This window comes from Falco punctatus (assembly GCF_963210335.1).
Source record: "Falco punctatus genome assembly, chromosome: 12".
NCBI classification, from domain to species: Eukaryota; Metazoa; Chordata; class Aves; order Falconiformes; family Falconidae; genus Falco; species Falco punctatus.
In genome coordinates, this window is record NC_137592.1 from 11,739,649 (window position 1) to 11,754,021 (window position 14,373).

A 14,373-nucleotide genomic window follows, 5' to 3' on the forward strand; every position below is an offset into this window, starting at 1 on the left:
GACAGAGAAGAGTGTATCGTCCCTAGCACCTAAGGTAACTAATCTCTTTAGATTCCTTAGACAAATGGTGATCTCCAATCTAGTTCACCTTGTGATAACTGGAAAAACATAGTTCCCAAAAAGGTGGGAGACTCCAAAAGGTCTGCCTCCCTTCCAGCCTTTTTCAGCCTGCACCAGTCTCCTCCCCTTAGCCTCAAGGCTGGGGCTGTGGTTCCTGTGGTTCCATGGCCAGCTGTGGTGTTGCTTTTGGCACTGGCTTTCAAGGAGCCAAAGCTATTTTAAATACTAAGTAATTTAGCAGTGCTCACTGAGGCCAGGCTCTTAGTGCTTAGCATCTTAGTAATGAAAACCATTAATGAATTTTTTAGCTGAGATGGAAACACTAAGGAGGATAATCCCATCGGTTACCCACACTAGGGGAACAATCCCTCGCTCACTATCTTCTCTTCTGTTACTGAGTTTCTGGCTAGTCTGACAGGGAATTTAGAGATCATGTTTAAAGGGAACCTTAGTGTTTTATCAGCTTAGAGCACATTTTTTTGCCACAGCAGTGTGCCATGTTGGTCTGTATGCATCCCATCAGATACTGTCTTTCTTTCCTCCAGCTCCCCACACACAAGCACGTCCAGTCTGTTTTAAATAATCCAGTTCTCTGCCCTATGAAACCTCGAGCAGGGGGAGAAAACAAAACAACAAAAAGATTCAATGGCAAATATTGTTCTAGGAGGAGCAGCCAAACAGCAAGTAATAAATACAGAATATCGTATTCCTAAAGTCATGTTACTAGACAGGGATGTTATTTTCCACTTGCACTAGCTGGAATTCAGGGCTGCACCGAAGTTGCTGTTGGAGTACCCGCAGCAGTCACTCACCTTTCACAATAATTTGTGTATTATTGTAGGGGACGGTATACTTCATATGGATGGGGACAGGTTAGTGTGTCAGTCTGGCATTACATACTCATTCAAGATTCGAAATAAAAAATGTAGGTTGGTTGTTCTGGTTCCAGCAATTCTGTTGTTAGGTCTCCAAGACTTATTCCTGATTTCACTCTATTATCAGCATACTTGTGCACAGTGATTTACCTAACACATACAGAGCACCTCAGAGCATTCAAATAAGCGTAATGTTAATTTTGGTCTTTCAGAAGCACCAGTGGTTAGTTACATTGTGTACAGAGAATGAGTTTGGGTAAATCCATTCATAAGCCTAATGTTCATGGAAGAAACATCAGTATGAGATTATCTTCCTACGCTATACATTTATTGTGGATGAGATCAGTGTCTGATTCTGAGCACCAGCAATGTTGGTCTCTTGTATAAAAGAGCAATTGCTTACCCAGTAGTGCCCATTCCCTTGAGGTATAATGTCTGCGTAGGTTTCTCTGACGTCTTTCCTGCTTTCGAGTACTGGTCACCTTAGCTTCTGTGTTAGCAAAGCCATACTTGGTGTAAACTCTTACAATGCAAGGGCAGACACAGCATATTTAAGTGATTGCATATCTAAGTGCTTGAATTAATATGGCCAAGTTAGTCCCAGTGTGGTTTTCTTTCCCCACTGAGGCTTTATATTTGTTAGAAATGTACTTCTGATTTTATTTTGCAATGTATTGATTCCCTGCTGATGTTAAATAAATATCGAGGCTTTCAGTAGGCAGGAATGCTGCTTGGAATTGTGAGACTGTGAACATATCACTCGAATGTGTCTGGCATAGGGATATTGAAATGATTAGCAATCCTGATGTACTGAGTTTTGAATTGCACTTTAACTGATCAAGAGGGAAGTGGCAGCTCTCAAGAGGTAATTTTTCCGACTGAACAAAAAGTGGTTATGTTCAAGTCCATGTTTAGTTAGTTTTCAACAGAGCAAGGTATACCTTGACTGCTGCAACGTTCATTTTAACTGTGTTTCTGTATATTAAGAGATTTAAGTGGGCTGTCGCAATGCTTTTGAAAAGCTCCAGGTTTCTTGTAGGATTTAGAAAGCCATTAACTGCTAGTGTTTTGCAGAGCCACGCTGTCCAGAAAGCGTGTATTTGTTTGGCTAGTTGCTCCTTCAGAAATACAGTAGTTGTACCATTGTAGCAATTGAGTTGCAGTGATACATCAGTATCCATGCTGCAAAGGGAGCAGTAGGCGATACTGTATGTACAGCAGTACTATGTGGTTACACTTTCCTGATTATGAACAGTGTATGAGCTGTAGTAAAACAGGCCTGTGACTGCAGAGAACTAAATGTGAAGGAGATGACTCAGAAAATTTCCAGATAAGAATTAGTGTTGCTTTTGCCATGTTAGGATGCTATGCTATAAAATGTAACATATTGTTCCAGCTGAAATAAAAGCCAAACAGTGACAAGGCAGCAGACCAGCTATCTCACATCAGGTAAATGCTGCTGGCTGCTGAATCACATACATAGTTCATAAATGTAAGCAATAGGAAAAGCATAGCATAAGTAAATAAATGAAAGATAAAATAATTCCCTGGAAAAAGAAATGTGCGAGTACTTTGTGAATAGAGTATGATCGGCCAGAGTCGGGATCCTTGAGTTCTACTGATCATTCTCCAGAAATGAAAACAAGTAATTGAGCGGTGTGTCTTCTGCACGGCAATGCTGTGGAGCACAGGGCAGAAACGCCGTTCTCCAGGCAGGTACAGCAGTGCTACCGATGTGGGGCGAAGCACGTGCACTTTGTGAGCCTTGGCCTGCCTAAATGACTAGAAGAGATGCAGCTGTCCATTTAACTTTACTGTCCTTAACAAGATATTTGCATTAGGATGATTTTCACATTAAGCATCTTTATAATTGAGTAGAAGAGAGGGACCTTCAGAAAGTGGTTTAGAGATGTAGTGTTGTTACCTGGAAGCCACTTTCTCTTCCCCTCCGTTCACAGCACAGGGAACCTGAGGCAGCTCAGTTCTGGGTAGGCCCCTTAGTTGTCCAGTGTTACCTGGGTTGAATTCAGGCTGAAGGACAACATCACTTAGAAGCCTGAAGCTTCATGTTGCAGCATGTAGCTTTCAAATTCATGGCTTCTGCAGCTCAATAAAACATGCTGTGTGAGGCATCTCGGTTCCTATTGTGCATGGGAAAAGCTGGTGGACTCACTCCAGATCCAAAGCAACTGCATGTTAAGCAGGCAACTAGTATTGCCCTCAGTGCCCCTTATGTGGGAGTGGGCTGCTGATGCATTTTAAGCAGGCTGTGAGGATGCAGTTCGTGCCATAACCTTTTCTTGATTGTAAGTGCTTGAACACTTCCAAAGTGCAGGAGAGGTTTCTTTTTTCTTTTAAAACACCAAGAGGTAAAAAGAGTTCCCCCATTTTTTCAATACCCCTGTGGCTGGAGGACACTCATGCTGAACAGGGAAACAGCTTCAGTTCCTTTCTTAACTTGAAGAAGGTCAAATCTGTGCTCTAAACTGCCAGGTTAGAGGCTGGTGGATCTTTTAGCCAGGGCTGTAGAGGTAATGTAATTAATTTTTCAGAAAGGAATTAAGGTTCATTTGTTGAGATACAGTCACTGGAAATATGAGTCTACACACCCTAGCATCTCCTTAGGTCCAGTTTTTATTTCAAAGACTGCAGATTTCTTTATTTTTTTTTTAATTATTTAATTATTTTTTTAATGGAACGAAGCACTGAAGCATTTCCACCAGTGTTAAGTGCTTCCTGTTTCTAGGAGTTTGGGTAGGGGGTTCTGTGTTTAATCTGGCACCAAATGCTACAGACATGTATCACTCAGGAAACTTTAAGACAGACAGTTGAGTCTGGACTTTCTAAATCCCATGTGAAAAGCATACCTATCCATCCTTCCAGGAATTGCACTTACGCTTATATTTAGCAGTTAAGAAACTGTCCAATGAGTACAGTTTTTCAGAAAATGACAGGTGTCTCTTCGAATTCCTGCGTCGCTGGTTGGTTTGATTTTTTTCTGAAATGCAAGGAATGCTTCAAGACTTGATTCTCAAATTGTTTCTTGTTTATATTTTTCCCTTCTTCCATGAGATGCAGGTGACAAAGTCAAAAGTGACATAAAATTGAAAGAGCTTCATTAAGAATATATTTGTAGCTGGTTTTGTTACTCCTAGTATTGTCAAGAATAACAGACATTACTAATCTTGGGTACATTTGTTAATCATTAGAGTCACAGTTGATTTTGCCTGTCTTCTAATTCTGTTTTTCCCAGATGAAATCATTGTGCAGAAGCCAGAGCTCACCAGTCCATCAATCTGTCATGCTCCTGGTGGGGAATACTTTGTAGAAGGAGAGACATGGAATATTGATTCTTGCACGCAATGTACGTGCCACAGTGGACGTGTCCTGTGTGAGACCGAAGTCTGTCCACCTCTTCTTTGTCAAAACCCCACCCGCACACAGGACTCCTGCTGTCCACAGTGCCCAGGTATATACTGACAACCAGAGTCCTTTCATCACAGTCCTTTCTTGATCTGAGAACGTAAGATGTGAATATTGAATGTTTTGCTATGAGCACAGCTGGTTGTGGTGGTGCCTTTGTTCTTCAGCGGTTTGGAGTGAGAGCCTGCAGTCCTCTATTTCAACTGCAAAACTGGACCGTGTGCAAGAGATTATCTTACATGTAAAGGGGGTTGTGGCCCTGGCATTTGAACATCTTTTAAGACAATCTAATGTAGGGGTTGCATGAGAATCAGAATCCTTAGTTGGAAGATTTATGAAATATGCACTGGCTCATTTATGGAAGCATGCAGGATCAGAGAAACTTTGAAAGTATTGAAAGTAATCAAAGTGCTAGGCATATACAGACTTGTTTGTTTTCCTTTCTACATGCCTTGTTTTTTATGAACCATGTTGTTACTATCTTGTCTATTTGGGATTTGGTCTCAGAAATACTTCTGTTTGCTTTTACCTTCACCTGGTATGATCTGAGAGTGACTTGAAGGCAACTGAGTAATATCAAAGCATTCCAGCCCAGCAGGTGTGCCAGATTTTTCCTAGACTGCCTCACAGTGTCAGGAAGAGTAACAGAATTTTCTTTCCCCTGAGGAAAGAGATGCAATTATAAGTGCATGTGAATTCCTATTTTACATAGCAAATGGGGGGAGTTTATTGTACTGGAAATGTAGTCCAAACCTGTGAACTGTATATAAACTTGCTGTGAAAATACTTGTCTTCATTAAAAACAAAATCTAAAAAATTTTACTTTAGGAGAAAAAAAGTTAGGTTTTGCCATTTATTCTACAGGGTGTTTGTTGGGGTTTTGATTTGTTTTGGTTTTGGTTTTTTTTTCTGAGAAAATATTTTCAGTGAAAAAGCTAGTTCTCCTGGCTTCCATTTTTCTCGTTATTAATAACAGCAAACATTTGCTTAACTTCAAAACGCTGTTTGAAGGAGCTGATCTTTTCTCACTGGCTATATAAGGAGCTTGGTCTCATAACTTATGCAGTTATATTGAGAACCTGCCCTGAGTGCCCTTATGAATCCTTTCAATTTTTTTTTCTTCTTCTTTTCTTACATGTTCTCTGCACATACAGTCATATATTTCTTGATCTATAATATTTATTAAGATACAGCTTCATTGCAGAAATATGTCTCCTCCATATGTGGGCATGAGAATTAAAGCAGGCCCATCGGCATCAAGCTGAAGCCCAATCAAGTTCCATTTGTTTCTCAACAGTTTATAATTAGCTTGTGTAAGTCCGCTAGCAAAGGTTGACAGCAGCATAATAGCTTTTCACTTTGCATCATTCAGGGATTTGAACTGACGTTGCAGAAGCTGGGATTCAAGTTTTAGATTTAAGTTTTAAATTCAGCTGCTTCTGATGGCGATTGTTTTTCACTTTGCTGTTCTTTTTTCTTTCCTTTTTTTTTTTCTTTAAGTAAACTCAGTAAAGGTCTACATAAACTTTGTTCTTGAGCACATCATGAGATCCTTATCACATGAAGTACTGAAGAGGCATAATGCTCTGTCCTAGTTCTTCCGAAGTAGTGAGCCAAATTGTTACAATTCTGTTGTGTTCTTCAAGAGTGAACCTTCTGTAAGGAAATATGAGAGAAGTGTCCTACTGTAAGTTAAATAACTTAATCTGTTTATATTTACAGATGAGCCTCTTCAGCCCTCTTCATCAAGCAATGAGAGCATGCCCAGTTATTGCAAAAATGATGAAGGAGATATTTTTCTGACAGCTGAGTCCTGGAAGCCCAATGTCTGCACTAGCTGCATTTGCATGGACGGTGTGATTAGATGCTACTCTGAGTCTTGCCCACCAGTATCCTGTGAGAGACCAGTGCTGAGAAAGGGACAGTGTTGTCCTTACTGTATTGGTGAGCAAATAAAAATAGTTGATAAATTGCTGTTCCCTTCTTGGGAATAAAAAAAAAGTTTTATTTCCAAATTGAAAAATGTTCTCCCTGTTTTGGGGAGATGCAGTTTGTGCCTTCAGTTGAACTGGAGAGTGAAATCTGCCTGGGAGCTTTGAGGATCGTGATTTGTCATTTTTAGGTAGAAGTGCACAAAGATATAAATGTAATTTGTCTACAAGCTTGAAAAGACATCATCCTGAAAATGGTTATGTAACTTACTAGGTGAAAACATTACACAAAAACTGTTTTATTTAAAAGATCTACTAGGTAACACATATGTTATGTCAAGATCTATGTGATGATATGAGGAAAACGTTAATTACCATTGCATTATGAAATTTCACTGAAGGGAGAAGTGTTAATAAAGCATCCGAATTAGAATACAGGAAAAAAACCCAGGAAGTTCACTGAAGATAGTTATAGAAGAGGCGAAATAATATATTTGAGAAAAAATTAGGGAAAACATTTTTTTTAAAAAAAAACAATTTTTTAAAAATACTAAAAATACATAAAGAATTAAGGGTCGTGCACTAGCTTTGAATTTGGAGTTGAAGTGAATGGTGGATGCTGTAGATAGTGAAAATTGCCAGGCATTTTTAAAGTTGCAGAATTTGAGATTACTGATCACTTTTTCATTGTATTTTGAATAGGAGCATTTATTCACAGATTACTTTTTTGTGAGTTCACAGTAAGTACAAAGGCTGTAGAATGGAAGCTGATAGACAAGAACTTTATAATGCACTTACTGAAATCAAGTCTTAGTAGTATTGTTGGTAAGCATTCAGAGCTTATTATAACCTTCAGTTCCAAATGTAGTAGGGGGAGATACAGTAGAAAAAAATTCAGTAAAAAGGAATATAATAAAATTGACAGGCTTTAGTGTTAATTGAACATGTGAATCAACTTGCCCATCTATAAACAAAACAGTTCTTCATCAGACAGGTGCCAGAAAGGTTGTGAAGTCGTTCAGGTACGTTCCATTGATATAGCTCTTGAAATCTTTAATTCAGATTAAAGATAAAAAAATCTTTAATAATAGCTGATACAGTTTTATAGGATATGAAAGGAATTCCATCAAACAAATGCCTGGAAAAGCTGGAAATTATCAAAATTTCATTTATGCTTGGAACCCTATTTGGATTCCTGATGAGGACGCTTTGCGGGGAAAATACCATGTTATCCTATTATTACTTTCTGATCATGGTTTGTCTACAAACTGGGGAAGATTTAAAGTTTCTTCGACAACTGTCTTTCTGCAGGCTTTTCTTCCAGTGATTGACTTTGCCAACCATAAAGATAATTTCAACCCAGAATACATTTTAACCTTAAAAAAACCCACAGTGTATGCAAATGTCGACAATCAGACCTGTAGAGTCAGAACATGAGCCTTAGTACTGTACTGGAGAATTCTTTTTGGGGTAGAGTAAGGGGTACACCACAAGGACTAGTGCCAACAACTACAACAGTAAAACCTCTAGAACTTAGTGCCTACACATTGCATGTCAGGTTTGCAAATACATACACACAACATGTAGATACAGCTTTAATTAATTTACTTTGAATCTTGTACAATATTGCAAGTACTTAACTGTATGAGCTCTAAAAGCATGGTTTGGTTTTTTTAGTAGCAGCTAAGCTATATGAAATACAGAAGCTAGATTTTAATTAGTGCTTCAGATACAAAGACTTTCAATGATGATACTGTAAAAATGTTTTGTATCTAAATAACTGAAATTCATGGAAACAACTTTTTAAATTTTTTTTTACAAAGTACTCTTGCTTATAAGAGGAGTAAGATGATGCTCTTAATTTTTGTCTTCCTGGTTCTTACGGGTTTACTCTTCATTTATTGAGAGCTGTGAAGCACATCTTTGTACAGATTGGTCCTTGCTCCTTTCATGTCATTGTTGGTAAAATGTGTAGTAGGCAAACTCTGTGGAAACAGGCCTTCTTCATTTATTGGTATTCCAAACATTCACCAGGGTTTTAGCACTGTGTTCTGCTTCTTTCTAGATCCAGATCTGGTTCATGCCTAACAAGTTAGTGTAGTTTCAAATTCTAAATTTTACAGGATGCTTTGTTGTTTGTCTGAATCCTCAAATTCAGTCCTGTGTGTTCAACATTCTTCTTTCTTGTGGAAAGAAAGATTAATTTGGAAAGATAACCTTCTACTTTAGAGAGGATAAAGGGATATCTATTTGATTAGAGACAAGATTAGTCTTCTGTGGAAAACAGAGGGAGAGAAAGCAAACAACTGTTTGTTTACCAGATGAGACTGATTTACTGGTGCAGCTAGAGGAAACTGGAGAGAAGACTGATAGAGCTGCACGCAGTCTTCTTTTTTGTGGGTGGGTTTCTTACTGCAAGTCTCTCTTGTTTCCACCGTCCTTAAGCACTTGGTGGTGTTGTGGTGTTGTGGACTTGGTGATCTTAAGGGTCTGTTCCAACCTAAGTGATTCTGTGATGCTGTGATCTTCATCCTGCGCTTCTGCTTGCATAGAGATGGACACCAAAATGGGAGGCACGCACAGGGCAATATTTCCCTAGCACTTAAAATTTTCTTCTTGAGGTTCAAAGGTGCAACACTGCTATTATGATTTTACCGTTGTTCATTCTTCCAAAAAACATTTACTGTTATTAAATAGTGATGTGTTCTCTAAAAACTTGCAAAAGCCTGAGCAAGTTAAAGGACTTTTCCAGCCAAACCAGCTGCTGAGTTGAAGAAGCTGTCCTGAGCGGGGCAAGGTAGCACTTCGGGGGCAAATCAGCCCCGAGTGCACAGGGGGTGCTCAGCTTTAGGGATGCATAAGAGGACCGCTGAGGCTGTGTGCCTCACCCTCTCCCCAGCCATATCTACTTTCTGACCAACACAGGGCTTCACTGGCTCTATGTGCCAACATGCACATCATCAATGGAAGAACCTACTGTGCTTTCTGCAGCTTGCAGCCACTTTTTCCTCCCATTCTTTCTTTCCAATTTCCACCCCATACTCACTTACAAAATCTTCTACTTGGAGAGGTTGGGACCCATGCTTACAGCCGGGGAAGCCATGGGTTACCTATACCAAGGACCTGTGGAACATTTGTGCTTTTCAGATAATTCCATTGGTATTTTCACAGTAGTACTTCTTGCTGACCTGCTCTTGTGTTTGAATTTACTCTGTCCAGATCTGTTGCACTGGTCTGCTGACTGCTAACCTTCTTATTCTGGATGATGTTGGTCTGTTATGTTGTCACTAATTAAAAGCTGTACGCATGGCCAAATTATTTAATACTTTTGTTTTTATTTATATTTGGGAGGTAATTCTAATATTTACATGTTTACATATGTGATCTGTGTGAATGTTAAACCAGTATTTCTCTGACAGCTTAAGAAGGTTACTTTGCGATTTCATTCCTTTACTTCATGTACATGCTTAATCTGCAAATTCATGTCATCAGCAAGTTTCATCATAATAATTTTTGCCTCTTAAATAAAAAAGGCAGCAAGAAGCTAAGATGAAAATGAGGTACTGGTTGGCTTTTGGAGGTTCTGCTGCGTAGTTTTATTTTAATTATCTATAAGGTGCTATAGCAGCAGAAAACATCCTAGAGTAAGCAATTCATGACTGTCTTCCCAGTGAAGTAGACAGTATACTGCAGACCATCTAAAAGGCTTGCATAGGATGCAGCATAAGAAAAAATGTTGTATCGAATGCTTAGGCAAAAAATGTCGTCTTTTAAGTGTTTTCTCAAGACCTACTTGCTTCATCAAGTGCAGGTCCCTGTCACATACTGTGTCAAAATCTGTCTAATCTATCTGAAAAGTTGTTAGTTTTACAGCTCTCAATCTTTGGGAAAGGTGTTCTGGAACCTCACTTTTTTTCTGAGAGTTAAGATCACACCAATTTCCAATTTATCTAATACTAACCATGAAAAAATGTATTGAGTTTGGTTATTGCCCTTTTTCTGGAGGTTTCCATTGATGTGGTTACAGGGAATGATCAGATTGGTTTTGAATCTGTTTTATCACAATAAATAGTCTAAGCACTTCTAGTTATGTCACCTGAGAGTTACTTCATCCTTCTTGGCATCCTGCCTGATCTCTTCTTCAAGTATTCCAGTTCGAGTTCATCTTCCTATAACCTTGGTATTTAAAAACATAGGAAGTTTGGGGATTTTTCTTCGTTAAATAGGATTTACTCAGAAACAAGGAGGAGGAGATGGCAGTCTCAGACAGTCAAACATAAATCAGTTTTTCCCAATTTTCACAGCAGTTCTGATACCATCATTTCATGTCCCAGTCATCCATCCTCCAGTCTCTTGCATGAGGAAGATGAGGAGAAGCAGCCCAGGCTAATTATTTACTTCATAAAGAAGCAGGAATGACACTTTTTTGACACAGATTTTCTGGAAGATGTAGAGAGAGTTTTTTAATTACAGATGGGATTTCTTTGTAGCTATTGTTTCACTTTTGTGTTTGGGGAAGAAAGCAGATTTGTGGGTAATTGGCCGTTACCACATGATCACACCACCATTTTCCTTCAACAGAAGATACAGTTCCAAAGAAAGCAGTCTGCCACTTCAGTGGAAAAACGTACGCAGATGAGGAACGCTGGGACATTGACAGCTGCACACACTGCTACTGCCTGCAGGGTCAGACTCTGTGCTCCACCGTCAGCTGCCCACCCCTGCCTTGTGCTGAACCCATCAACGTGGAGGGAAGCTGCTGTCCCATGTGTCCAGGTAACATGATGTGAGAACCCAGGTAACTGTAATGCTGGTTTTCCAGGACTGATAATAAGGTTTTTAATTGTTTTTTGAACATCAGTCCATGTTTGAACAGTATCAAGAAGACAACAGATGTTTAGACTTCAGGAAAATTAATATTCTTAACAGATAGGCATATTGTGCAAATATGTAAGTTTGAATTTTGCTTATTCTGAGAACTGTGAATTCAAAAATTAGTTGCTTGCCCCTGCTGTGTCCTTTCACAAGGTTACGGAAATACATTAGTGAAGTAGGAAAATGAATATTCTTACATCTCTGCAGATTCTGTCAGTGATTAACATTTCTGTCTTTTCTGAGTCTCCTCATTACTTTTCAAATATCGCATTGCTTTATTCATCATTTTAACTTGTCGTAAAAGTAATATAACATTTTTTTAGCTATAGACACAAGAGGCATAAGAATTGCAACCAGTTTTTAATTCTAGTTCTGACATACTTCAGTGGGAGTTTGCTGTCTTAATCAGCTGGTAACTGCTTCCAACAGGACAACTGGGGAGATTCAGCAGTACCCCCTCTTGCAATTCTCTTGCTTTGAGAATTACAAAAAAAGGAAGGCAAAGAAACCAGCAATGACAGTTTACAACTGAGCTGAGAAGATGTAGCCTTCCCTTGGTATTTTTGTTAATTAGTATCACAAAGGAACAAGACTGTAGTAAGGCATGTATTCTGAAATGGTATTTTCAAAAGCAAATTTGTCCACATGACTCTGTCATCCAATTCACATTAGGATGATAATGGCAGCAGGCATGTATCCCATATACAGTATGAAAAAAGTTTTAAAACAAACCCCCAGACTATTCATGGTGAAAATTCTGAAACAAATTAAAGGCTTCACAGGACAAAGAGCTGCAGATGGCTGAATACGTTTCCTGATTTAAGAGCCGCACTGGGAAGTTAAGCAGCCTGTAATTTGTGAAACATTTAACCTCCTTTCACAGAGATGTATGTACCTGAACCTACTAACATCCCCATTGAGAAGACAAATCATCGAGGAGACATTGAATTGGAAGTACCAAACTGGCCAACACCAAGTGAAAATGACATCATCCACATTCACAGAGGTAAGGTCTGATATGAACTAAGCTGACTTAGGTTTGTGTTTATTCCCCCTGTTTTAATGTGTCTAGGTTGTTCTATTGAGGTAGCATCTGTATAATGCTTTGAAAAGGTGGTTATCTGAGAGTATTCTTCAGTGCAGTACTCTCACATGCATTTTGCTTTGAGTAAAGATGAGTCAGTCTATTAAATTATATTTATGCAATTTGGTCTCATTATCATTCCGTCTTCAACTTGGAAGAAACATCTGTGTTAGTGTGATGGAGTTCTGTAAAATGAAAAATGTGATAAAATGGTGAATGAGGAGTGATTCTGCAGTGTCTTTTCTGATACAAAAATTAGAAAGCAGGCTGTTGTCAGGCCACTGGAGTTGACAGACCTTCATTTGATCCATTTGACATTCTTACATTGATAAATAAAAATGGAAGGACAGGTACCACAACTTAACATGTATCATATATAAATATCAGAGTTTTTTTTAAAAAAAACTAACATTTCAGGTATAATGACACAGAGCTAATAAAGTTGTCTAAGGATGTAGGTGCATCTTATGTTTAAAACTGTGCTGAAACCATTATTCCAGGGTAGGAGAAACGCTCTCACACAGTCTTTGTTAACGATTTCTAATTGAAGGACTACCTAAACTTGTGTTTCTGTGTGTGTGTATATATATATTTATTAATTTTATTTTTTTAAATCTAAGCATGGGGTCATAGCACATTACAGTTTGGATGAAAGGATACATGAAATTTTAACTGCCTTACAAAATTGTAAGCTTACACTTTTATAATTACAGCATTTTCATTTCTCACAGGCTTTACTAGCTGGCTTGCAACTATCTTGGCTGCAGATTATAAACACACTGCCAACTGTATGGGAATGTTGTATAGGTCATTGAAAATTACCATTCTTTGCAATTATTTGCAAAACCTGGTACAGTCTAGTAGATTGCCAGCAGTCTGTTTTCACAGGCTGAGTGGTGCAAGTATTGTAATATGCTCCCAACAAACGACGGAGTGAACACATCCTAATTGTCTTCACTGGTTTTTAGAAGGGGGCGGGGAGTGGGGTGGGAGTTAGGACTTTCATCTGAAGACTTCCAGGTTTTCCTCAGCACAGAAACACAGGCTGATTTTTGTACAAGTGGGAATTTGGTTGCGATCAGATAAGATGATGCAAATGCAACTGACCTAAGAGGTTATTGTCCAGCTGGCTTGTTATTATGCTTTAGATTCCATCCTATTTCCTCTTTTTGATGGCCTTTCCCCGGCTAATGTAGTCCCTGTACAAGATACTAGCTTTCAGTTGTCCTAATTTATATAAATAAAGTGACATTTCAGGAGAGAAAGTCCAAATTCATGACTGACAAGATCCATGACAGGGACTTCTATAATTACAGTCTTCTTTACGGTCAAGGCCCATGTATAATTACCAACAAACGCTCGCGTTTGCCTTGCAGACATGAGTCATCTCCAGGGCGAGTACAGAAGCAGCAGCGGACCGCACCCAAGTGAAGATGCGTCAGTTAGCTCTGTTGCCTTGGTGACAATTCCAATCACGATAGCGCTCTTACTGATCATCGTCCTTCTGCTTGTCAATCAGAAAAAGCAGTGGATTCCAGTGTCCTGCTACAAAGCGCCAACAAAGGTGCCGTGTTTATGTCTATCTCCAGGCTTTCATGTTTTGGAAAACAGGATTAACTAGAACATTGTGTAGGATGCAACTGACTTCACATCGTGTGAATGCTCTCAAATGATTTTCTCCTTATATCTTAAGCCATTTTATACTAGCCAGTCTGTTGGTATTTATTTAGTCTCCTAAATGACTTTATTTGCTACCAAAAGAAAACATTTCCTATTCCATATAGTAATGAGTCGTCACTAGATAGAAATCAAGGTCAGCAAAACAAAAAATTCCAACTCTGTATATGTGTAGGTAAATACATGTCATTTTCTTACCTGTTGCCAAACTCTTTAAGAGAATATCTTTGCTTTTTAACTTTCATCTACTTTAAAACTCTTTCTTTGAGCAATATTTTTAATGCACATTCAAATTTGTAGATCATTACATACTCAGACTCTCACTTACTGGCATTTGCCTTAAATTAAAACCCCTGTTCTACACTTACAAGCAAGTAAGTACAAGTCTACCAAGTGCCACGTCAACACGGGCATCTCGGCAATAACAGACTGCGCTGCAAGGAGGTAA

General features: G+C 38.8%; 1 protein-coding gene across 2 annotated transcripts in view; it reads left to right on the forward strand.

Moving 5' to 3' along the window:
- Positions 1 to 14,373, forward strand: part of CRIM1 (cysteine rich transmembrane BMP regulator 1) — a 186,595-nt gene that overhangs the window by 168,745 nt on the left and 3,477 nt on the right. For both annotated transcript variants that reach the window (XM_080408924.1, XM_080408923.1), the window contains 5 exons: positions 4,189 to 4,404; positions 6,081 to 6,302; positions 10,871 to 11,065; positions 12,048 to 12,170; positions 13,625 to 13,812. In XM_080408924.1, coding sequence (XP_080265050.1) covers positions 4,189 to 4,404; positions 6,081 to 6,302; positions 10,871 to 11,065; positions 12,048 to 12,170; positions 13,625 to 13,812 — 944 coding nt within the window. The remainder of the gene's footprint in view (positions 1 to 4,188; positions 4,405 to 6,080; positions 6,303 to 10,870; positions 11,066 to 12,047; positions 12,171 to 13,624; positions 13,813 to 14,373) is intronic.